This window comes from Bos javanicus, chromosome 2 (assembly GCF_032452875.1).
Source record: "Bos javanicus breed banteng chromosome 2, ARS-OSU_banteng_1.0, whole genome shotgun sequence".
NCBI lineage: Eukaryota > Metazoa > Chordata > Mammalia > Artiodactyla > Bovidae > Bos > Bos javanicus.
In genome coordinates, this window is record NC_083869.1 from 84,958,434 (window position 1) to 84,982,926 (window position 24,493).

At 40.4% G+C, this 24,493-nt stretch overlaps 1 protein-coding gene across 2 annotated transcripts in view; it reads right to left on the reverse strand.

Moving 5' to 3' along the window:
* The window catches only part of HECW2 (HECT, C2 and WW domain containing E3 ubiquitin protein ligase 2), a 445,768-nt gene that overhangs the window by 146,136 nt on the left and 275,139 nt on the right, over positions 1-24,493 (reverse strand). For both annotated transcript variants that reach the window (XM_061440781.1, XM_061440789.1), the window contains 3 exons: positions 23,777-23,884; positions 8,714-8,808; positions 3,482-3,557 (listed from right to left, as the gene is read on the reverse strand). In XM_061440781.1, the coding sequence (XP_061296765.1) occupies positions 3,482-3,557; positions 8,714-8,808; positions 23,777-23,884 (279 nt within the window). The remainder of the gene's footprint in view (positions 1-3,481; positions 3,558-8,713; positions 8,809-23,776; positions 23,885-24,493) is intronic.

Consider the following 24,493-nt stretch of genomic DNA (forward strand, 5'->3'; position numbering starts at 1 on the left):
AGGCAGGAAGAGAAGGGGATGACAAAGGATGAGACAGTTGGAGATGGCATCACTGCCTCAGTGGACATGAGTTTGAGTAAACTTCAGGAGTTGGTGATGGGAGGCCTGGCATGCAGCAGTTCATGGGGCCGCAAAGACTCGGACACAACTGAGCGACTGAAATGAACTGATGGGACTAGATGCCATGATCGTAGTTTTTTGAGTGCTGAGTTTCAACCCAGCTTTTTCCTCTCTCCTCTTTTACCCTCTTTCATCAAAAGGTTCTTCAGTTTTTCTTCACGTCCTGCCATAAGAATGGTATTATCTGCATATTTGAGGATGTTCATATTTCTCCCAGAAATCTGAGTTCCAGCTTGTGAGTCATCCAGCTCGGTATTTTGAATTATGTACTCTGAATATAAGTTAAATAAGCAGGGTGACAATATATAGCTGTGTCATACTCCTTCCCCGATTTTGAACCAGTCCATTTTTCTATGTCCAGTTTTAACTGTTGCTTCTTTACCTGCATACAGGTTTCCTAGGAGATGGGTAAGGTGGTCTGGTATTCCCATCTATTTAAGAATTTTCCACAGTTTCTTGTGATCCACATAGTCAAAGGCTTTAGCATAGTCAGTGAAGCAGAAATAGATGTTTTTCTAGAACTCCCTTGCTTTCTCCATGATCCAATGAATGTTGGCAAGTTGAACTCTGGTTCCTCCGTCTTTTTGAAACCCAGGTTGTACATCTGGTTCATGCATTGCTGAAGCCTAGCTTGAAGGATTTTGAGCAGAACCTTGCTAGCATGTGAAATGAGTGCAATTGTATGCTACTTCATACATTCTTTGGCATGCCCTTCTTTGGGACTGGAATGAAAACTTTTCCAGTCCTGTGGCCACTGCTGAATTTTCCAAATTTGTTCACATACTGAGTGCAGGATTTTAACAACATCATCTTTCAGGATTTGAAATAGCTCAACTGGAATTCCATCATCTCCAATAGCTTTGTTTGCAGTAATGTTTCCTAAGGCCCATTTGACTTCACACTCCAGGACATCCAGCTTTAGGTGAGTGCCCACACTATCATGGTTATCTGGGTCATTAGGACCTGTCTTGTATAGTTCATTTGTGTATTCTTGTGACCTCTTCTTCATCTCTTCCGCCTCTGTTAGGTGCTTGCTGTTTCTGTCCTTTATTGTGCCCATCTTTGCATGAAATGTCCCCTTGGTACTTCAATCTTCTTGAAGAGATCACTAGTCCTTCCCATTCTGCGGTTTTCCTTTATTTATTTGCATTGTTCATTTAAGAAGGCCTTCATGTCTCTCTTTGATATTCTCTGGATCTCTGCATTCAGTTGGGTGTATTTTTACCTTTCTCCCTTGCCTTTTGTTCTTCTTCTTTCCTCAGCTATTTGTAAAGTCTGCTTAGACAACCACTTTGTCTTACTGCATTTCTTTTTCTTCGAGATGGTTTTGGTCACTGCCACCCGTACAATGTCACACACACGCATCCGTGGTTTTCTGGGCACTTTATTTACTGAATCTAATCCCTTGAATCTGTTTGTCACCTCCACTGTATAATAAGGGATTTGATCTAGGTCATACCTGAGTAGCCTAGTGGTTTTCCCTACTTTCTGCAATTTAAGCCTGAATTTTGCAATAAGGAGCTTAAGATCAGAGGCATAGTCAGCTCCAGGTCTTGTTTTTGCTGACTGCATAGAGCTTCTCCAACTTCAGCTGCAAAGAACATAAATATCTCATTTTGGTATTGACCATCTGGTGATATCCATGTATAGAGTTGTCTCCTGGGTGATTGGAAAAGGGTGTTTGTTATGATCAGCATGTTTTATTGACAAAACTCTGTTAGCCTTTGCCCTGGTTCATTTTGTACTCCAAGCCCAAACTTGCCTGTTTTCCAGATATCTCATAACTTTTGCATTCCAATCCCCTATGATGAAAAGGGCATCTTTCTTGGGTGTTAGTTCTAGAAGTTCTTGTAGATCTTCATAGAACTGGTCAACTTCAACTTTTTTGGCATTAGTGGTTGGGGTACAGACTTGAATTACTGTGATGTTGAATATTTTGACTTGGAAACGAACTGAGATCATGCTGTTGTTCTTGAAGTTGCACCCAAGTACTGCATTTTGAATTCTTTTGTTGACCATAAGGGTTACTCCATTTCTTCTAAGGGATTCTTGCCCACAGTAGTAGATATAATGGTCATCTGAATTAAATTTGCCTGTTCCCATCCACTTTAGTTCACTGATTCCTAAGATGTTGATGTTCACTCTTGCCATCTCTTGCCTGACTATGCCCGATTTACCTGGATTCATGGATCTAACATTCCAGCTTCCTGTGCAATATTGTTCTTTACAGCATCAGACTTTACTTTCACTACCAGACATATCCCCAACTGAGCACCATTTCTGCTTTGTCCCCAGCCACTTCATTCTTTATTGAGCTCTTAGTACTTGCCATCCGCTCTTCTCCAGTAGCATATTGGACATCTTCCAACCTGGGGGCAGGGGGACTCATCTTCCAGTGTTGTATCTTTTTGTCTTTTCATTCAGTCCATGGAGTTCTCACGGCAAGAATACTGGAGAAAGTTGCAGTTTCCCCTTCCAGTGGACCACATTTTGTCAAAGCTCTTCACTATGACCCATACATCTTTGGTGGCCCTGCACAGCATGGCTCATAGCTTCATTTCACAAGCCCTTTTGCCACAAGGCTGTGATCCGTGAAGGGGATTCTTGGCCTTTTAAAACTGCCAATCAATTTTTTTTTTAAATCATTGGCTTTCAAACATCTTTTGACAGTGACACCTGCATGAAATCCATTATACTGAAACTCATTTTACACATATACATGCGTGTATATTTTATGTGTGAAGATTTTCAGTTTGTAGAAACTGGTGTCCTATGAAATACATTTCCCTTTGGTGTTTAAACTCTAATTTTTTCTATTCTTTTTTTAATTGCTAGTTTCAACTGAATTAATCTTATAAACCACAAATGAATTCCAACTCACAAGCTGAAAAGCAGTGCTTTAGTTGTATGATAAATATACAATAATCAGAATATTTTACTAACCAGAAAATAAACAACAAAATATTGTCTTCTCCATTTTCCAATATTTATATGTATTTCTCCATAGAAATAGGAGTATCTCTTGGGTTTTTTTTATCCCTTGTCTCTAATTTTTTCCTTTCTCTAAATGAGGTAAACACAAATTGTTTTATCAAAGCTCTACAGTGGGATTAGCACATATTGCCTTACAGTTTTTCTTAAGTAACAGTCTTTTTATCACCAGAAAACTTCCTAGAAGAAATAATTTCTGAGTATATACCAATAATTTAATTTTACCTTGGTAAGAAATATGCTTGAATTTCCAGAAATATTACAAAAATACTTTGCATATCATATTTAAGAGTCTACAGAAAGAAACAACTGTTTCTAAGTTTGAATTGCACACTTTCACACTGGACATAGTGTTTAAAGATATCCTTACCTGACAAAGTAAAGCTAACAAGCTTCCGAGAATGCTGATTTCCTGAAGCCCCTCCTTCCATGCCTTCTGCCCCCATCTGCAGAGAAAAAAACACATATCTGAAGTTTCAGTGGAATATAATACCTTCCTAGGGAACCACATATGTTTGCAAATATGATTATTTTTGTATCAAACATGTATTGTAGTACATGACTTCATTTGCTACAAAACTTGGAATCGACACACAAAAGCAAATTCTCAAAAGATGAAAGAAGAGATCATACCTAAATTTAATCTTTACCCAAAATGTAACCAACATGAACTTTTAAATTCCCTGGAATAGGAATCAACCTACTTTATGTCTTTTTATTTCTTTGATAAGAATATAGTTGATATGTAGTAAATGTACTTATATTGCTATTATAGTATTAAAACATGCCCTTAAGTTAAAAATCAAACATCAAATTTCTTCCAATGAGGAAAACCTAGACTAAACTAAACAGGTGATTTATATCAAATTCATTCATGTATAGGTAGAATTATCTCCTCCTGCTAAATATTTCTGAGTGACCATGTGGATGTCCCATCGCCCTCATAGGCTATTTTATTATGCTACTGGCATATGACACATGCCATTACAATTAGCAACAATAAGAACTTGCAATCCTATTGTATTATTATCGCAGTGTAAAGCTTTTCCTAAAAGCTTCTGAGTAAGTTACATCTCACTCATTTATAGATCATGGAGCAGATTTAAGTCTTTCTCTCAATTCATATAATTAGTGCTCAACTTGTGGTTTAAAAAAAAAGGGAAAAATTTTTAGGAAAAAAAGTTTTTGTGGTTCTTTAAAATAGAAGTCTGCAATACTGTAAGAAACAGAACTGAAGGCAGAATATATTTTGAATAGTTAAGAAATAGAAACCACATTTTATTTCTGAAGATTAAATTAAACCCTTCCATCTTATGTTTGTGGCACTCCCCACCTCCTTTAAAAATCATACATTACCAAGAAATAAAACTTTCACTAATCTAAGCAAAGTTGAGGAACTTGAAACTAAGTTCCATTCAAATAATGAAAAATAGATTTCTACTTTCTTTGTGCTTTATGTACTTAGTCACTCAGTCTTGTCCAACTCCTTGTGATCCCATAGACTGTAGTCTGCCAGGCTCCTCTGTCCATGGGATATCCCAAGCAAGAATACTGGAGTGGGTTGCCATTTCCTTCTCCAAGGGATCTTCCCTACCCAGGGATCAAACCCAGGTCTCCTGCACTACAGGTAGATTCTTTACCATCTGAGCCACCAGGGAAGCTTCAAATATAATTAAAAACTCTCCACTCTGCTAGGTAATTCTAGCCAGTTAGTTTCACCTCTGACTTTCTTTCCCTTTTTTGGGGGGGCTGTGGTGGGTCTTCCTTGTGGCCACAGGCTTCTCCTATTGGGGAGCATAGGCTCTAGAGCTCATGGGCTCAGCAGTTGTGACTCGTGGGATCTTAGTTCCCCAACCAGGGATTGAACCTGCATCCTCTCCATTGGAAGGCAGATTCTCAAACCCTGGACCACCTGGGAAGTCCCTCATGACTACTTTCTGTACCTTAGTCAAGACTATCCTGTATGACACTTAACTACTTCCTGATTGCTTCACATGTCATTTGTAATAGACTAGAGTACCATCCAGACATCTTTCCTTCATTTCATCCAATTGCAAATAGTCTTGAAAGAAGTAACTGAGAAACTCTACAGGGAAGGAAATGAGCTGCTATCCTAATCACATGGTCTCCTTTATCACATATCCTTTTGCAATGAATCAAGATTTTTTTTTAAAAATTGTGTCTTCTCTGTCATGTGTACTTTGACGTCATTTTCATTCATCAGAGTACAGTGATGTGTGTCGCTTGGAACAGGAAATCCTTGACTTCAGGAACAGATAAAAGCAACCATCACTCACTACCATGCATTGTTTCAATAGAATTAACAGTGTTGCTTATGAGCTTTCCTGGATTAAATCTATGAAGGGAGTTTATTTAAAATCCTCTCTCTAAACAGAGTTCAGATGTGTTTATTATTACTGATGTCACTATACCTGGTGGTCAGCTTTGGTCTTTCCTGGCTTTATTGTCATGAATGATAAAGTTGAATTCTCTGAGTATTAGCTCATATGAGCATTCACCAGAGTCCTGATAAATGACACTGTTTGCCTATGAATTATGTGAGAATTATTTCATATTAGCCTTTTACCAGACAGGGAACATATTTAAAAGGAGAATTTGAGGGCATATTCCTTAGTTTCAATAACATCTTACAACATTTTGAGTAGGCTTTGAATGATGAGACTATGAATCTTTTCAGAGTCCCATTGATCTCACTTGGCATGAAAAGACATCATGTTTTCAGAGGGGGCACATCTCCCTGGGCAGTGTGGTCCACTTGAGGGAAGGCCGTGATTTGTGAGATGCCTGGCACAGGAGGGACACGTGTTGCTGTTCTGTCTCAGTCGTAGTCCGTACTACCTTGTTATTCACCACTTTGTAGTCCAGCAGTGTGGGGACGGTGAAGGCAGGAAAAAGCAGACAGTGATGTTGTCTGGCCAGTTTGGTGCTGTCTTTGCTCTATTTGACTTGACTAGACGGACCTTTGTTGGCAAAGGAATGTCTCTGCTTTTCAATATGCTATCTAGGTTGGTCTATTTAACCTGGGAATGATGAGTCAGATGGGTATAACACAATATAATAAACCACAGATGCTTGCTGAGAGCCAATCAACCCCCCAGTTTTAGCACCACCAAGAATTAAAATGTGGTTTCTACTGCCCAACTATTCTTTGCATCTAATTGTGGAATAATCATACTGAAAGGGGTTTGTGAATATCAATGTTGTCGGTCAATCACAATACCTACACACAGGTCATATACCTAGGTGACCATCATGCTGTCCTAGAAACCCAGTGCTCAGCCCACAATGAAATGCCCATTGGCACAGCCTCTCAATAATGGATACAGACCCAACATCTCAAGCGGGTCAGAAATCTATTGACCATCAATTCCATTAGTCAGTCTTTGAACCAAAATGTTCTATTATGATTGTGAGTGTTGTATCTGTGAAGCTTTTAAGCTGGTCTAAAATCCGTCTGAACCAAATTAATTATCTCCAACTGTCCACAGGCTTTGACAGAATAATCTCAATGCAAAATCAATGAAATGAGATCAATGCTCACCAGGCTGTAAGCTCCCCCTGCCATCAGTGATATCTGATCATGGAAATTGCTCAAGTCTAAGAAAATCTGAATCCAGAAAGTCATGTTTGGAAGCTATTATTTAATTTCACACACAGTTAAGCTTTCAAAAGTTTTATTATAAACAGCCCCACTTTTCCAGTTGTGTATTTTTTTTAGAATATTAATTATAGCATGTGCCAGTGCTTATTACTATGTGACATGACTACAGATTTTCTAGTCAACAATTGTTATTCTCTCTGTGAACCTTCAAAGTCTTATCTAGTAAATGTGGGTTATTTTTAATGTTCTATACTTTGTTCACTTCAATAGAAACTCAATAATAATTCAAATGTGAGCAGAGTACTTAGATACTGAAATTTTTACACATATTGTTCCCTCTATCTCAAATGTTCTTCCCTCCCCCTCTTCACCTAAGTAACTTCTATTCATCCTTCAGATTGTCCTGTAAACATGCCTTCTTCAGGGAAGCCTTCCAAGATCTTCCTGATCAGGATGAATCTTGCTAGTATATGCTCTCATAGCCTCATTTTACTGTCACTTGTAGTAATTATCACTCAAATAAATACAATTTAACTGATGTGTGTCTCGAGCCCTACCAAACAAGAGAGCTGTGTTTTTGCTTATCGTTTCATTCCTAATGGTGAGTATAAGCCTGATACTTGGAGCCACCCAGTGAATGCCTGTTTGAATGAATTAATGAAAGGGAAAGATTGCTTGATATGGCTTTGGTGGGTCAGACAATTTCAAAATGCCATCTGCAGAAATTACCTTCTGAATTTGAGGGAGTGAACCTGTCCACTTACCTATTTCCAAAAACACATACATCTGTAAATGTGTACACACACATATATAATATTATGAAGATTTTACACTATGGGAATTGATATTTTTCTTCTGAATTTTCATGAACTGATTTTTATTAATGACTTATAAGAACTGCAATGATTTACATATCTTGGACTCTAAGAATCTCCCCAAACTATCTAAGTCCACGTGTGCTCAGTCGCTTCAGTCATGTCCAATTCTTTGTGACCCTATGGACTGTATGTAGCCCGCCAAGCTCCTCTGTCCGTGGGATTCTCTAGGCAAGAATAATGGAATGGGTCGTCATTTCCTCCCCCAGGTGATCTTCCCAACCCAGGGATCAAATCCATGTCTCTTATGTCTCCTATAATGCCAGGCGGGTTCCTTACCACTAGTGCCACCTGGAACAGCTATCTCAATCCAACCATCCATGTACAATGGAATGCATTTTGTGAAACTGTTAGATTCTAAAGTTAGTTGGTGAAGTGAAAAATCACAAAATTGTGAAAAGTAATTCTTAAGAAAGTACCATATTGGAAATGGATATACTCTCCTTCATAAGTCCAACACAATCAGTTTCCTCCAAAGCTAAACTAGATATCTGCTTCCTTAATTGAGGACTGGTAAAGAGGTTGGCTTCTGTTGAGTAGCCATACTGAAAATACGTGTGGTACCTGTAGGCACTAGAGCTCAACTCAGCATCAAGAGGGACTTGGCACTAAGACCTTCCAAAGGAATAGCACATTCACAATCCCCATCTCACACCCTCTTTGTGGTGAAGCTTGCTAAGCTGACTGGCAGGTAGACTCACTCACTATTTAAATTGCTTTTTTTTCCCCTCTCTTTTACCCACTGAGTTCATGGAAACTAAATTCACATAAGATGCAATGCCACCATTTCCTACCAACCAGCCACCCCAACAAAGTTTAAAAAACTTTCCATGATGGCCACTCACTAATTTCCTTCATGAGAAGGTTCCCTAGAGAGTTGACTATATACAGAATTATTAATCAAGCCATATTTTCCCACTGATTTGTATTATGGAGTTAGTTAAGCCGTCCTGTAAGTTATTTCCTTTCCCAAAACGGCGCCCACGCTGTTATGTGTTTCCTTTTTCATTGTTTCCCATAACCTTGCCAGAGCTGCAGAGGCAAAAATAGAAACCGAGGCCTCTGGAACTGTGGCTTGAGGAAGTGGGCATGGAGGGGCACTCACCATCACAGCTGGGTTCTTCACCGTGATGCAAGGGGTCGTGGCTCGCAGGGCTCCACTGATGCCGTGGTAGTATTTGAAACAGATTTTTATCTCGGCTGCAAGTTGATTGGAGAAGAACAATAATTTAAATGCAGAAACAAGTCCTTTGGGCCTCACCTGAGGAAATTCAACAGGCTGCTTCTAGGCAAATCACACTCAGGACTCTGAATGACCCCTCCTTTTCCAGTCAGAGGCAATAGATTATACCAAGTCTTGTTTAATTTTATAGGCTTCTCTGAAAATTTCTAAGAACAGCCCAAACATATCAGAAAAACAGTGCATAAAAACAATATCCCAAATACAGCGTAGAGATAAAAACAGAGGAGCTCCTGATGGACAAAATGTAGGTTGGATCTCTGCACCCATTATTATTTACCCCTCACATCAGGAGGCAGAAATTCCTGTCCCCATAGTACAGATCAGGTAACTCAAACTAGGGCTCTGCAACAGCCTAGAGGTGTGGGATGAGGGGAAGGTGGTAGGGAGGTTCAGGAGGGAGGGGGCATGGGTATACCTATGGCTTACTCATGTTGATGTTTGGCAGAAATCAACATAATACTGCAAAGCAATTATCATTCAATTAAAAATAACATAATTTTTTAAAACAGTGTTGAGGTTTGCTAATGGTCAAAGAGAAAATGACAGAGTCAGGATTCAAACCTCATCTATTCCATTCCAAAGCCTTCACTCCTATCCTTTACAATAAAGACAGACAGCAGCTGTTATTGGAAACAGAAAGAAGCAGACTAAGAAGTATGAAGGAAACCTGTAGGTGACTCTGCAGTGAGAAAACCCGGAAAACTATATTATTTCAATTTTCTGGGACTTCCCTGGTGGTCCAGTAATTAAGATTGCGTACTCCCAATGCAGGGGGACTGGGTTCTATCCCTGGTCAGGGAACAAGATCCCACATGCCACAACTAAGACCTGGCACATTTTAGTTCAGCCACTCAGTCATGTCCGACTCTTTGCGCCACCATGGACTGCAGCACGCCAGGCTTCCCTATCCATCACCAACTCTCAGAGCTTACTCAAAATCACATCCATTGAGTCAGTGATGCCATCCAACCATCTCTCTGTCATCTCCTTCTCCTCCTGCCTTCAATCTTTCCCAGCATCAGGGTCTTTTCCAATGAGTCAGTTCTTCGCATCAGGTGGCCAAAGTATTCGAGTTTCAGCTTCAGCATCAGTCCTTCCAATGAATATTCACGACTGATTTTCTTTAGGATGGACTGGTTAGATCTCCTTGTAGTCCAAGGGACTCTCAAGAGTCTTCTCCAACATCACAGTTAAAAAGCATCAATTCTTTGGCACTCAGCTTTCTTTATGGTCCAACTTTCACATCCATATATGACTACTGGAAAAACCTTAGCTTTCACTAGATGAATCTTTGTTGGCAAAGTAATGTCTCTGCTTTGTAATATGCTGTCTAGGTTGGTCATGACTTTTCTTCCAAGGAGCAAGCATCTTTTAATTTCATGTCTGCAGTCACAATCTACAGTGAGTTTGGAGCCCCCTATAATGAGGCCTCTGACTGTTTCCATTGTTTCACAATCTATTTGCCATGAAGTGATGGGACCAGATGCCATGATCTTCGTTTTCTTAATGTTGAGCTTTAAGCCAACTTTTTCACTCTCCTCTTTCACTTTCATCAAGAGGCTTTTTAGTTCCTCTTCACTTTCTGCCTTAAGGGTGGTGTCATCTGCATATCTGAAGTTACTGATACTTCTCCCAGCAATCTTGATTCCAGCTTGTGCTTCATCCAGCCCGGCATTTCTCATGATGTACTCTGCATATAATTAACTAAGCAGAGTAACAATATACAGCCTTGATGCACTCCTTTCACAATTTGGAATCAGTCGTTGTCCCATGTCTGGTTCTAATTGTTGCTTTGTAACCTGCATACAGATTTCTCAGGAGGAAGGTCTTGTATTCCCATTTCTTGAAGAATTTTCCACAGTTTGCTATGATCCACACAGTCAACGGCTTGGCATAGTCAGTGAGGCAGAAGTAGATGTTTTTCTGGAACTCTCTTGCTTTTTCTATGATCCAACGGATGTTGGCAATTTGATATCTGGTTCCTCTGCCTTTTCTAAAACCAGGTTGAACATCTGGAAGTTCTTGGTTCATGTATTGCTGAAGCCTTGCTTGGTGAATTTTGAGCATTATTTTGCTAGTGTGTGAGATGAGTGCAATTGTTTGGTAGTTTGAACATTCTTTGGCATTGCGTTTCTTTGGGATTGGAATGAAAACTGATCTTTTCCAGTCCTGTGGCCACTGCTGAGTTTTCCAAATTTGCTGGCATATTGAGTGCAGCATCATCATCTTTTACGATTTGAAATAGCTCAACTGAAATTTCACCACTTCCACCAGCCAACCAAAAAAAAAATCTTTTCCCCAAGTGAGTTCAATGAAGTCACTAGACAAGGATCAGACTGAGGAACCACCAGTGAATATTCATCTATATCTCCACAGGTATGTATGTGTATGTGTATATATATTAGATATAACTACAGATATATACATATATGTGTGCATGTATATATAGGTATTCATATATTATATAATTTGAACTTGATAACAAGACTACAAATGCCAATTGTTGTTTTTGGAAACAAAGTACAATTACCATGAAGCCAATGTATGTCAAAGAGTAGAACCGAGTGAAATTTTCTGCATACAGAGAGTGTGAGACACTGAAGTTTAACTGTGAGATGTCTTTTTCCCAAGGTTTCATTTAATAGAGGCAACAGTGCTGAAGGGCAGAGCCCAGAGGAGAGTCCTAGCCTATGAGAGTGGGATTCCTCTCTCAGCTGAGTCCCCTGGATTATTTAAAGGGGCCACTCAATGTGATTTCCCAAGGAAGTTAATATTGCACTGACTTTACTAACTGCAACAAATGTCCTCATACAGAGTATTTGGTTTGCTTATTTTGAGAAAAAGATACAACAATTAAAGAAAAATCCTATTTTAGGTCTATACAGGAATATTATATATAAAAATCTAATACTATTCTTTCCCATCAGTTAAAAAACACTAAATCTCAAAAAAAAAAAAAAGGTTTATTATGGGGTAAAATATAGAATCTTTCATGTACATTAATCACAATGCAGTAATTGAGAATGCAGCTGGCATTATCACGCGAAAGCTTTCAGCCGTGCCCAGCACTCTGTGCGAAGGAATCGGAGAGAGGAGTCTGGTCTAGCAGGTGTTTCATGGTGCAGCTGCTAAGGTGACAAAGTCCAGAAGACAAGCAATGAAAAGGCGGAGTACCAGGGTACAAGGGTGGAGATTGTGGAGAAGATTCGTGAGGGCATGGTGGAGTCAGAAAGGCCTCACAGAACAAACAAAATCAAACCTTCAGCTGAGAGAAACAAGGGGAGAGAGAGAGAGGAGTGAGGAGCAGCAAGCGCAGGGGACCAGGGATGAGCATGCTGGCTGGAGGGCCAGCAAGATGACCTTGGCAGGAATTCCCTGGGAACCCTAAATGACTTGACTGAGCACTAACACTGGGTTTTGATGATCTCAGAAACAGTAATAATTGTGTTCAGTTCAATTCAGTCACTCAGTCGTGTCCAAATCTTTGCAACCCCATGGACTGCAGCACGCCAGGCTTCCCTTACATCGCCAACTCCCGGAGCTTGCTCAAACTCACAACCATAGAGTCAGTGATGCCATCCAACTATCTCATTCTCTGTTGTCCCCTTCTCCTCCTGCTCTCAATCTTTCCAAGCATCAGGGTCTTTTCTAAGAAGTCAGCTGTTCACATCAGGTGGCCAAAATATAGGAGCTTCAGTTTCAGCATCAGTCCTTGCAATGAATATTCAGGACTGATTTCCTTTAGGATGGACTGGTTGGATCTCCTTGCAGTCCAAGGGACTCTCAAGAGTCTTCTCCAACACCACAGTTCAGCAAATCACTCTCCCACTTATTTTCTCCAAAAATGATAGCATGTATTCTGAAAGAACAAAGCTAAGTCATACACACAAAGCCTGTCAAAGTGAAACAAGCTCTGCAAAAGGTGAGAATTCTGTGGACATGAGCTCATTAGTATCATGTTCTACTCATGTGAATCTGCCTGCAGCAGTGCCTCACAGATCCAATCGTTAGCCAGTGAGTGAGCAGTTTGTTTTTCAATAAAGAGAAGTGCATTTTTACAAGATTATCTTCCCCCTGCTTCTCAAGTTAGGACACCACCTCCTCTTTTGTAAAGTTTTAACAGTCAGCTAGGTAACAGAGCTCCAGAAAAACATCTATTTCTGCTTTATTGACTATGCCAAAGCCTTTGACTGTGTGGATCACAACAAACTGTGGAAAATTCTTCAAGAGATGGGAATACCAGACCTTCCTCCTGAGAAATCTGTATGCAGGTCAAGAAGCAACAGTTAGAACCAGACATGGAACAAGAGACTAGTTCCAAATCGGGAAAGGAGGATGTCAAGGCTGTATATTGTCACCCTGGTCATTTAACTTATATGCAGAGTACATCATGAGAAATGCTGTGCTGGAAGAAGCACAAGCTGGAATCAAGATTGCCGGGAGAAATATCAATAACCTCAGATATGCAGATAACACCACCCTTATGGCAGAAAGCGAAGAAGAACTAAAGAGCCTCTTGATGAAAGTGAAAGAGGACAGTGAAAATGTTGGCTTAAAACTCAACATTCAGAAAATGAAGATCATGGCATCTGGTCCCATCACTTCATAGCAAATAGATGGGGAAACAATGGAAACAGGACAGATCTCATTTGGGCAGGCTCCAAAATCACAGCAGATGGTGACTGCAGACATGAAATTAAAAGATGCTTGCTCCTTGGAAGAAAAGCTATGACCAACCTAGACAGCATATTAAAAAGCAGAGACATTACTTTGCCAACAAAGATCCATCTAGTCAAAGCTATGGCTTTTCCAGTAGTCATGTATGAATGTGAGAGTTGGACCATAAAGAAAGCTAAGCGCTGAAGAATTGATGCTTTTGAACTGTGGTGCTGGAGAAGACTCTTGAGAGTCCCTTGGACTGCAAGGAGATCCAACCAGTCCATCCTAAAGGAAATCAGTCCTGAATACTCATTGGAAGGATTGATGCTGAAGCTGCAACTCCAATACTTTGGCCACCTGATGTGAAGAACTGACTCATTGGAAAAGACCCTGATGCTGGGAAAGACTGAAGGTGGCAAGAGAAGGGAACGACAGAGGATGAGATGGTTGGATGGCATCACTGACTCAATGGACATGAGTTTGAGTAGGCTCTGGGAGTTGGTGATAGACAGGGAGGTCTGGTGTGCTGCAGTCCATGGGGCTGCAAAGAGTCAGACACGACTGAGTAATCGAACTGAACTGAGGTAAGAGACTAGGAAACTAACAGACAAAAAAAGTAGCTGCTTATTTTTATCTGATAACCAGACCAGCTTTGCCAGCTGACTCGTTTTAAGTGCTATTTTATTCCTTGGTAAAACAACAATCTCCAACCCCCGAGATGAATTATAATCCCTGAAAGTATAAGATAAACTCATTCTGAACTGTGCACTGCAGATTTTGTGGAGATGGTCACCAAAAACCACAGAACTGATAGCTTTATAATGCTTTAAGATTCGGTGTAAAGACATGGGGATTTACACAGATCACTTGTTACAAAACCAAATGCATAAGCTAATTGCCAGGGAGAAAAACCCAGTACCAGACAGAACTAGCTGTTTTCACCTGGACTGAAACTAGCCACCTCCTTCAGCAGGACAGCAGTGAAGCCTTCTGCCTCTAAAATACAGGAACGTTTCATGCTGAGTGGGAGGTTTCACCTTCACATATTATGTAGTGTTTGAGGAGGTCATTCAAGATTACAAAAAATGATGCAACCAAACAATATCCCCTCTTGAGGAAGTGAGAGCAGCATTTTGATAAATGTCTCTGAACATTTTAGTTATGAGAAGAAGTATCTGGGGAGAACACTCAAGAAGGTGGATGAGAGAAGCTGGTGTTCATGTTTCTATTTAGCTACTATTTTAACCTCCAACTGCAAGAGGAAACAGAAAGCTATTCCTGAGAAACAGATGCAAGAACAGGTGAAAGCAAATCCAGGCATGATGACAGAGCATCAGATAAGACAGGAGCCACTGGTCACAGGGCCAGCCCAGCTCACAGGCAGTAAAGCTGGAGGATATGAACTAAGGAGCATTCTACCTGAGAAGGGTTTCTCCACAGCCTGATGTGGCAGCTACATCACCCCTGCATGCTAAGTTACCTCATTCGTGTGACTCTGTGCGACCCCATGGACTGTAGCCTGCCAGGCTCCTCTTACATGGGATTCTCCAGGCAAGAATACTGGAGTGGGTTACCATGTCTTCCTCTAGGGGATCTTCCTGACCTGAGGATCGAACCCTCATCTCTTGTGTCTCCTGCACTGCATGTGGATTCTTTACCACTAGTGCCACCATTTGGGAAACCCAACATCACCCCTAATTGCCTCAAACCTTGGAGAGGGAAATATATACATATCTTTCTACACATATTTTATGTGGTTCCTTTGGATTATAAAAGGCAAAAATATTTTCTTCCAAAAAATCACGTCATTAAACATGTTGCCTCAGAGACAGTAAGCCAGGAGAAGAGTGAGGCCTCCCACTTTAACCTAAAAGGAACTACAGTCAGGTGGAGCAGATCTCACCTCAGAGGAAACTGGCATCTTCCTCTCTCTCAGGTCCCCTCTGAACAGCTGAAGCCAGTCATGGATCATGGAAACATTTTTTGGCCCCTTTTAAAAATCTTCTGGACATGTTTATTTATAAAGTTATGAAAATAAGGTTTAGCAGCCTCTAAGCAGAGAAGGCAACGGCACCCCACTCCAGTACTCTTGCCTGGAAAATCCCATGGATGGAGGAGCCTGGTGGGCTGCAGTCCACGGGTTGCTAAGCTAAGCGACTGAGCGACTTCACTTTCATGCATTGGAGGAGGAAATGGCAACCCACTCCAGTGTTCTTGCCTGGACAGCAGAGCCTGGTGGGCTGCCGTCTATGGGGTCGCACAGAGTTGGACACAACTGAAGCGACTTACTTAGCAGCAGCAAGTGCTGATAAGACAAAGAAGCCCTCTTATTATCAAAATTTTAATTTACCAGCTTCCATAAATACAAATGAAGATGTCCCCCAGAGCAAGGACATCTCAACTCCATGTCCACCACAGATGGAAGGGTGATCACTGTCCCAAGACGATACTATGTACTTTTTGGGAGTGGTTGGGAAAGCGGAAAGAACTTAAACCTGTTCCCAAGTAAAGGAGTTTCTGTAATCGTGCCATGATGACATTGCATTTTAAAGCAATCATTCTACCACTTGTTTAAAGAAAGAATATACTTCTGAGTTTATATATAAATGAAGTATTTTTATAAAGATCAGATAAAACTGGTAAAAGTGGTTGTCTTTGGAAAGGGGAAATTGGTGACTGGGGCATGAAGTTGGGAGAGATTACTTTCATTTTTTGTGTCTTTTTAACATTATATTCTTTTCATCTGTTATCTGTTCAAAACTGATTTTTAAAAGAAATCTCAACCAGCTACATTAACCCTAGGCATTAGTGTAAGATTCCATTTCAAGCCTTTGAAAAAAAAGGTTCTACAAGCCACTTTCTGCAAGAAATGATTTTGTTTCAAAGACTAGGATCTTTGAAACATCATCTACCACATTAAATACCTTCAATATTCCCTTAGGAAGTAATTAATAGCTTGCTCCTTTTTAGAAAACCTGGATTTCCCTCAAGTTTTAGAAGTTGACTATTTTGAACCATAAAGACGGGTGGAAATGTCCTTCGTTTAGCCATTTCTATCTCATTAAAATGGAATAATTTTTAAAATGAGAGAGTCATTTCCTAGGCAGGTTGATAGGGAGTCTAGGGGTCCCCAAGGAGAGAGGGGTCTGGAATTCTTAAGGAGGAGAAAAGGACAAACTTTTTTTCTTTCTCCACATTCCTTAGGATTATATACCAATAATGTATCCTGCCTAAGGACAGTCTTTGGATTCAACCTTCTGTTATTTTAAAATGTTAATTATGGGAGTATACCTGGTCTTTACAAGGATGTATCTTGCCTGAGGACAGTGTTATCTTAAAATGTAAATTATGGGAGTAGGTCGGAGGAGGTCTTTACAACCTCCAGACATTCTTTGGATTATATAACCTCATTATTAACACTAGCAAACGGGTACTCTTTCTGCCCCCTTCTGATGCCTATGTCAGAAGCTTTCTCTATCTCCTTTATACTTTAATAAAACTTTACTACACAAAAGCTCTGAGCGATCAATCCTCGTCTCTGGCCCCGGATTTCCTCCGGGGGCCAAGAATCCTGGTGTATTCGCGTAATTCAACAACAACCTTTCATCTTGGGGGCTTGTCCGGGATCCTTCAGGACAAGGTAAGGATGCTTGGAGCTTTAGTTCTTTGTTCTCTTAGCGAACACGTTTTCTGCTATGCTTTACTAACTCTACCGTGTGCTTGTGTGAATGAATGGCATGCCCTGCGTGAAACAAGTAAGGAGCTCTGCTCTGCGGTTCCACGGTGATCTCATAGGGCTGATGGCAGAAACCTGTCGGGGCGTTATACCGACCTGCCAATGCCAAGAGGCACCCAATGTCTCCTTCGGGAACCGACCAGAAATGGGCAAAGCGTGTAGACCGAACTCTACTTTCTCGGTCAAACTTTTCGGTCTCTTTGACCATTTCATAACTCCTTGGGAATTAGAAGTACTAACCTAATCTATCGGATCATAGACTTTCAAGGGACTTGTGATCTATACTGTTATTGTATACTGTGGCTTAGGTCCCAAACTTGGATTCGTAGTCAAGAAAGTGTCTAGCCTCGCTAGGAATCGAAAGTTCAGAAGCTAGATGGAGCTCTAGCTCCCAGAACATCTCTGAGGTTAAAGGTTACTCAGATTGGGACTGCGATGGGTTTTTTTTCTTTGGTAATGCCAGCTTTTAGTGGATCAGAAGAGGCTGTTATACTGGTGTGGTGATGCTTGAAAAGAATATCTCAGTTTTATGTTCGCGTCGGTCTTATTGTGGTCAGGAAATACTCAGGGTCGTGCACAGGCACTCAGGTGACAAATGTTTCCCCTAGTAGTCTTAGCTTGGGAGGCATTCCGGAAGGTTACTCTGATTCACCCCGGGTGACATCAGAGGCAAGCAAGGTTGAGGGTGAAGAGCTGGACGTCAAGTAGGGATGCTATCAAGTCTACCCCTGGTACATCCCCACCCCATCTCGGTGGTAGAACCGGGAGGGACGAGTACGGCACCTGCGTCGGTAAGGGACAGACTAAGTCCGACCAGGAAGGAAAAGCTTTTGGTGTAACGTCTGTCTACACCCCTATCTAGAGCAGGGAGGGACGCCTCCGGTAGAAAAAATGGCGCTGGTCGCTTTTTTCTCTCTTACAGATGGGAGCTAACAATTCCAGCCTCACTCCTTTGAACTGTATCCTAAAAAACTGGGATAGATTTGATCCCCAGGGCTTAAAGAAGACACACCTGGTCTTCCTATGTGATACTGCATGGCCACAGTATCCGTTGGAGGACGGTGAACGGTGGCCAGTTGGAGGGTCTCTTAAGTATAATACTGTTCCACAATTAGACCGGTTCTGTAAGGAACAAGGAAAATGGGTAGAAGTAGCATATGTGTTGCCCTTTTTCTCTCTGCGAAATATGCCAGACTTATGTCCTAAGGGTATAGATTTGGGCGTGAAATCTTCAGCTCCCTCCTGTCCTCTTACTTTGCCCCCGTACCTGGGACTCCAAACTGGGATTCAAACTGCCCACATGGAGGTCCAAACAACAACCTTTCATCTTGGGGGCTCGTCCGGGATACCATTTCACACCAGTCAGAATGGCTGCGATCCAAAAGTCTACAAATAATAAATGCTGGAGAGGGTGTGGAGAAAAGGGAACCCTCTTACACTGTTGGTGGGAATGCAAACTAGTACAGCCACTATGGAGAACAGTGTGGAGATTCCTTAAAAAACTGGAAATAGAACTGCCTTATGATCCAGCAATCCCACTGCTGGGCATACACACTGAGGAAACCAGAAGGGAAAGAGACACGTGTACCCCAATGTTCATCGCAGCACTGTTTATAATAGCCAGGACATGGAAGCAACCTAGTTGTCCATCAGCAGATGAATGGATAAGAAAGCTGTGGTACATATACACAATGGAGTATTACTCAGCCATTAAAAAGAATACATTTGAATCAGTTCTAATGAGGTGGATGAAACTGGAGCCTATTATACAGAGTGAAGTAAGCCAGAAGGAAAAACATAAATACAGTATACTAACGCATATATATGGAATTTAGAAAGATGGTAACAATAACCCGGTGTACGAGACAGCAAAAGAGACACTGATGTATAGAACGGTCTTATGGACTCTGTGGGAGAGGGAGAGGGTGGGAAGATTTGGGAGAATGACATTGAAACATGTAAAATATCATGTAAGAAACGAGTTGCCAGTCCAGGTGCGATGCACGATACTGGATGCTTGGGGCTAGTGCACTGGGACGACCCAGCGGGATGGTATGGGGAGGGAGGAGGGAGGAGGGTCTAGGATGGGGAACACATGTATACCTGTGGTGGATTCATTTTGATATTTGGCAAAACTAATACAATTATGTAAAGTTTAAAAATAAAATAAAATTTTAAAAAAACATTAAAAAAAAATCAAGCTAATTGCAATAATTCAGAAAACAAGATTTTAACCACTGCCTTTGTGCTTTTAATAAATTCTTAATATTATGATTCCTATTGATAGGCTCTTTTATTCAGAGGCCACAAGTTGAAAAAGAGTAAACACATTCCAATTCTCATGCTTTTGACAAAATTCACCCATAGTTCTAGTGACGTGCTCCCTTGGTTATATGTTACCGCATCATCATCTCTTTAATGAGAGCAAATGCAGCCAGAAGGCTTTCCTCGTGGCTCAACGGTAAAGAGTACTAGGTGTAGAAGATGCGCTGGAAAAGGAAATGACAACCCACTCCAGTACTCCTGCCTGAGAAATCCTATGGATAGAGGAGCCTGGCAGGTTACAGTCCATGGGGTCACAAAAGAGTCAGACCAGACTTGGTGACTAAGCAACAGCATGCAGCCTGAAAGAACCAGGGCTTCCCGTGCTTAAGCTCAAAAAAACAATCTTGAATATCAAAGACAGACTGCATCAGTGAAATGTGGCACATCCTAACAGGATGAGAGAAGTCACTGGAACTAAAACATAAGTATGCTCGTAGAGCATGAAAAGAGCCAAATCTCTCTAAGGGGCAAAAAGGCCCTCCTGACGTCAGTTGAAAAGGGCTTAACAAAGGAGAAAGTTATAGCAGGGGCTCCGACAATACAAATAAAAAGCTGAGGCTCTCCCCTTTACCCCCACCCATTAAAAAGCCACCCACAAAGGTTCTGTTTCAAACTTGAATGCCAATCAGAGGTGAGGGTGTCACTTACACAAGCCACATGCATCCATACTGCACAGCTTCCTAATCCTATCTACTTCCCAGGGCTGAGACAGATACGATATGTGAAAATACTAGATAACTTTTACAAATAGCAATGTTCTGTTATCATCATTAATGATCACAAAGCAGTTCAGTTCAGTACAGAGCAATGTAGTTGACTATTTCTAAGCTCATACTGATCCAGGACTTAGTGAGTTCTTGAATGATGCCTGGCAAAAAGTTGGACTTAACCAAATACTTCATGATGGCTGGGGACATAATGAACAAATAAATGGAAGGGATGAAGGAAGGACAAAAAGCAGGTCTGAATGAATGAATGACCAAAGTCTATGAGAGACTACATAGAATAAAATAGATGTTCTAACATGCCAAAACAATTTTTGAAACCTCTTAGATGTCAAAACTCAAGAATATACATTGCACAGGTGATCCATTCATTTTCCATGAGCATGACCTCATTTGAGGAATTCTGACAGTCTTGTGACAAGTGAGTGCACATGAAGCGGCTCGTCCTCTCCAATGTCTAGGAAGGTCATTTACCTAAAATTAAACCTGTCTTTGTCCTTCAAATTCATCCCAGTGGGCCCTGTAAGTCTGGGTCATCTGCCTCCTCTGGAGGTTTGTCCAGATAAACAAAAGCCATCTTTACTTTCAGAAACAGCCTAAATAGTGCTCAAACCCAGGTTTGCCCACAAACTTAAGTCAATTTTCAGAGAATTTTACTTTACTTGGACTTCTGATTAGCTAAAGATAAATGTTCTTTCTGAAGATGAGAGCAAAAGTTTTTAACGTCATAAGTTTTCAAGATCAGAGGTTGAAAACATAGATATGGTTAACCCATTCCCCAATCCCAATTTTTTTTTTTTTTTACGTTTCACACTATTATCTCCAGAGATTCATACATAACTTCATTATGCTGGGAAGTCCCCCTGGATCTGCTCAAGCTAGACATGGAATTAAAAAAAAATGATGTCTAAAAGACACGGACTACACTTCTAAGCACTGATATAAATAACACCTGAGATTTTTACACTGAATGGATTTCAAAGGGATAGAAATGTGTCCTGGGGGAGACCCCATTCTGATGAATGAAGATAAGCTTATTCTAAAGCCAAATTGTTCTGTACTTTCTATTCACTTTCACTTTAACTTATATAGCTTTACTCAGTCCTTAAAAAGGTATTAATGAATATTTCCAGTTTCACAATCATGCTGCATAATACCCTCACTGTGTGAAGAATTAAGGTGGAAATGCTAAAGTAGAAGAGAAAACCAAAAGCATTCCCAATTCCTAACTTCAATGTCAAGCCCACTTCTGCTAAACATTAACAGTGAGATGTAAAGAAAGACATTTGTCAAGACAGAGATGCTCACTATATCCTAATCAGCCAGGACATTACAAATCTCTAATTCACACTTCATGGAGAAAGAAAATCAATCATGGCAAGTGGGATATTCTGTAAATGGGTTTTTTTTTAATGTTCCAAATTACAGCAGCATGTGGCACTGACCTCTTCCCAGGTGTTCACATGAGTCTCATAATGGGAATCTGCACACTCCATCAAAAGGCAATCATTCCCAGAAGTCATCAGCATTTTAGAGCCAACAGGAAGGTTTTCCCTGAAGTTCAATTGGCAGTATTTCTCAGCTAGATCAGCCTCTTAAGCCCAGGGATCTTTTCAAAGGAGGAATCACATTGAAAGTAAACCCAGCTACTTCCCATTCCATTTTTTACCAGATTCTTTTATCACTTACGCTTCTCATTACTTAGAGACAGCAGCTGGACTAGTGTCAGAAAGTAAAGATGAAAAATAAGGCAATAAAAACAAATCGCCCATAATCTCACCTCCCAGATACAACTGTTGTTCACACTTTGGTGAATCTCCGAGACTTTTTCGTACATGTTGTATTAGCTAGGAGAGGATGAGATGGTTGGACAGCATCACCGATGCAATGGACATGAGTTTGAGTAGGCTCCGGGAGTTGTTGATGGACAGGGAAGCCTGGTGTGCTTCAGTCCATGGAGTTCCAAAGAGTTGGACGTGACTGAGCAACTGAACTAATGCTTCATATATCTGCTTCCCGCACCCCTCACTTACTGTTACATGATGAACATTTTCTCTTAACAACCACATTACACATAAGGTTTAAAAACAAACCAGAAATTGAACTCTGAAGAAAAAGACACTCCTTATAGGGCACAAGTGGGATTAGAGAAAGCTGTGAAATGCTGACCTACCAGTAAAATGGTCAAACAAATTATCTGATATCTTTAAAGGCAATTCAAAAATAATAGCTGTTAATATTTTAAATGACTTTTTATATTACAGAAGTTTACATGCTTCAAAACAGATATGCTTACAGCAGGTTTCCGTTTTTAATCAAACTGAGATCCAACTAGTCCATCCTAAAGGAAATCAGTCCTGAATATTCACTGGAAGAACTGATGCTGAAGCTGAAAATCGAATACTTTGGCCACCTGATGCAAATAACTGACTCACTGGAAAAGACCCTGATGCTGGGAAAGATTGAAGGCAGGAGGAGAAGGGGACAACAGAGGATGGGATAGTTGGATAGCATCACTGACTAAATGGACATGAGTTTGAGTAAGTTCTGGGAGTTAGTGATGGACAGGGAAGCCTGGCCTGCTGCAGTCCGTGGGGTTGCAAAGAGTCAGACGTGACTGAGTGACTTAACTGAACTGAGGTATCATTCTTAAGTACCAGTATCTCTGGTACCAGTATATTCTCTCTTTCTTATATTAAATTCCATATAGAAAACTTAATTCTTACTATGGAGTTAAACAGCTCAGAAACATTTTAAAGAACTCAGTTTTTTCTACTGCAGAAAAATAAACTCTGTAAATGTAGAAGTTAACCTGGACAGACCAGTAAATCATTTATATGTATACATGTGCTATGTGTGTATATACATATACATATATATATAACTATATAGAAGTACTGCACATAGGATGTGTGTTTATAAATAAATATAACATCAAGTCAACTGGGTAATGGATATTTGCAGCCAATCTCTGATGCCTAGTAAATGACTTCTATGGTAATGTGCCCCAGATTATCTCATCTACACTTGGAAAGACCAAGACCCAAAAGCAAAACTTATTCTTCTGTTGGGAAAAATAATAGTGAAGTATCCTAGAGGCAAATAAAATTCTTAAATTAACTGAAATCTTGAATTATCCTTTCTGCCCTTTGAAATTAATATAGTATTAATTATAAATGAAGAACAAGGGTATATAAAATGTGTAACAAAATAATCACAGAATTTATATACCATACATTCATCAGATATATGTTATACACACACACATCTAGAGACATACATACAGTTTTTTCAAACCATAGTTACATTCTCTAATGAATATTTCTCAAAAGAATATATTTTACAGTTTGGGGTGACATGGCATATATTTATAAATAAGAATCAAAAACTTTTACAATAAAATTCATAAAAGACTTCATAGATTTCTGCATATTTCTGAAATGTTCAAATACAAACTTACGTTAACACTTAGGTACTTACGCTCCATGAAATAGGGCCCAGGCTCAATTCTCCATACAATTTGTCCTTTTTGTGTTCCAGTCACACCCCTGTTTTTAGAATCCCAGAAGTTGGCTGGAGAATTCTCATCTGGAAAAACCAAATGAATACTTTTAAGCTTATAATTTAACTTCTTTGTCTTTCCTTAGCTCAAATATGTAGTATGAGTTCTAAAATAAATGGAAAAAAGTAAAGAGGGAAATATTAATGAACACTATTGTTAATGACGGTTGGTTATTTAAGATGGCAGAGTAGAAGGACATGAGCTCATCTTCTCCTGTGAGAACTCCAAAATTACAACTCACTGGTGAACAATCGTCAATAGGAGAATGTTGGACCCCACCAAAAAAAAAATATACCCTACATCCAAGGGCACAGGAGAAGCCCAAGCAAAATGGTAGGAGGAATGAAACTGTGTTTAGAATCAAACCCCATACCCAACAGAAATGCTCGGAGAACTCAAACTAAAATCTTGTGCACACCAGGAGACTCCACAGAGACTGAGCCAGACCTGTCTTTGAGTGTTTGAGTGTCTCCTGTGGAGCTATGGGTCAGCAGTGCATTACAGGGTACTGGAATGCAAAAGTAGGAAATCAAGAGATACCTGGAGTAACAGGCAAATCTGGCCTTGAAGTACAGAATGAAGCAGGACAAAGGCTAACAGAGTTTTGCTAAGAGAACGCACTGGTCTTAACAAAC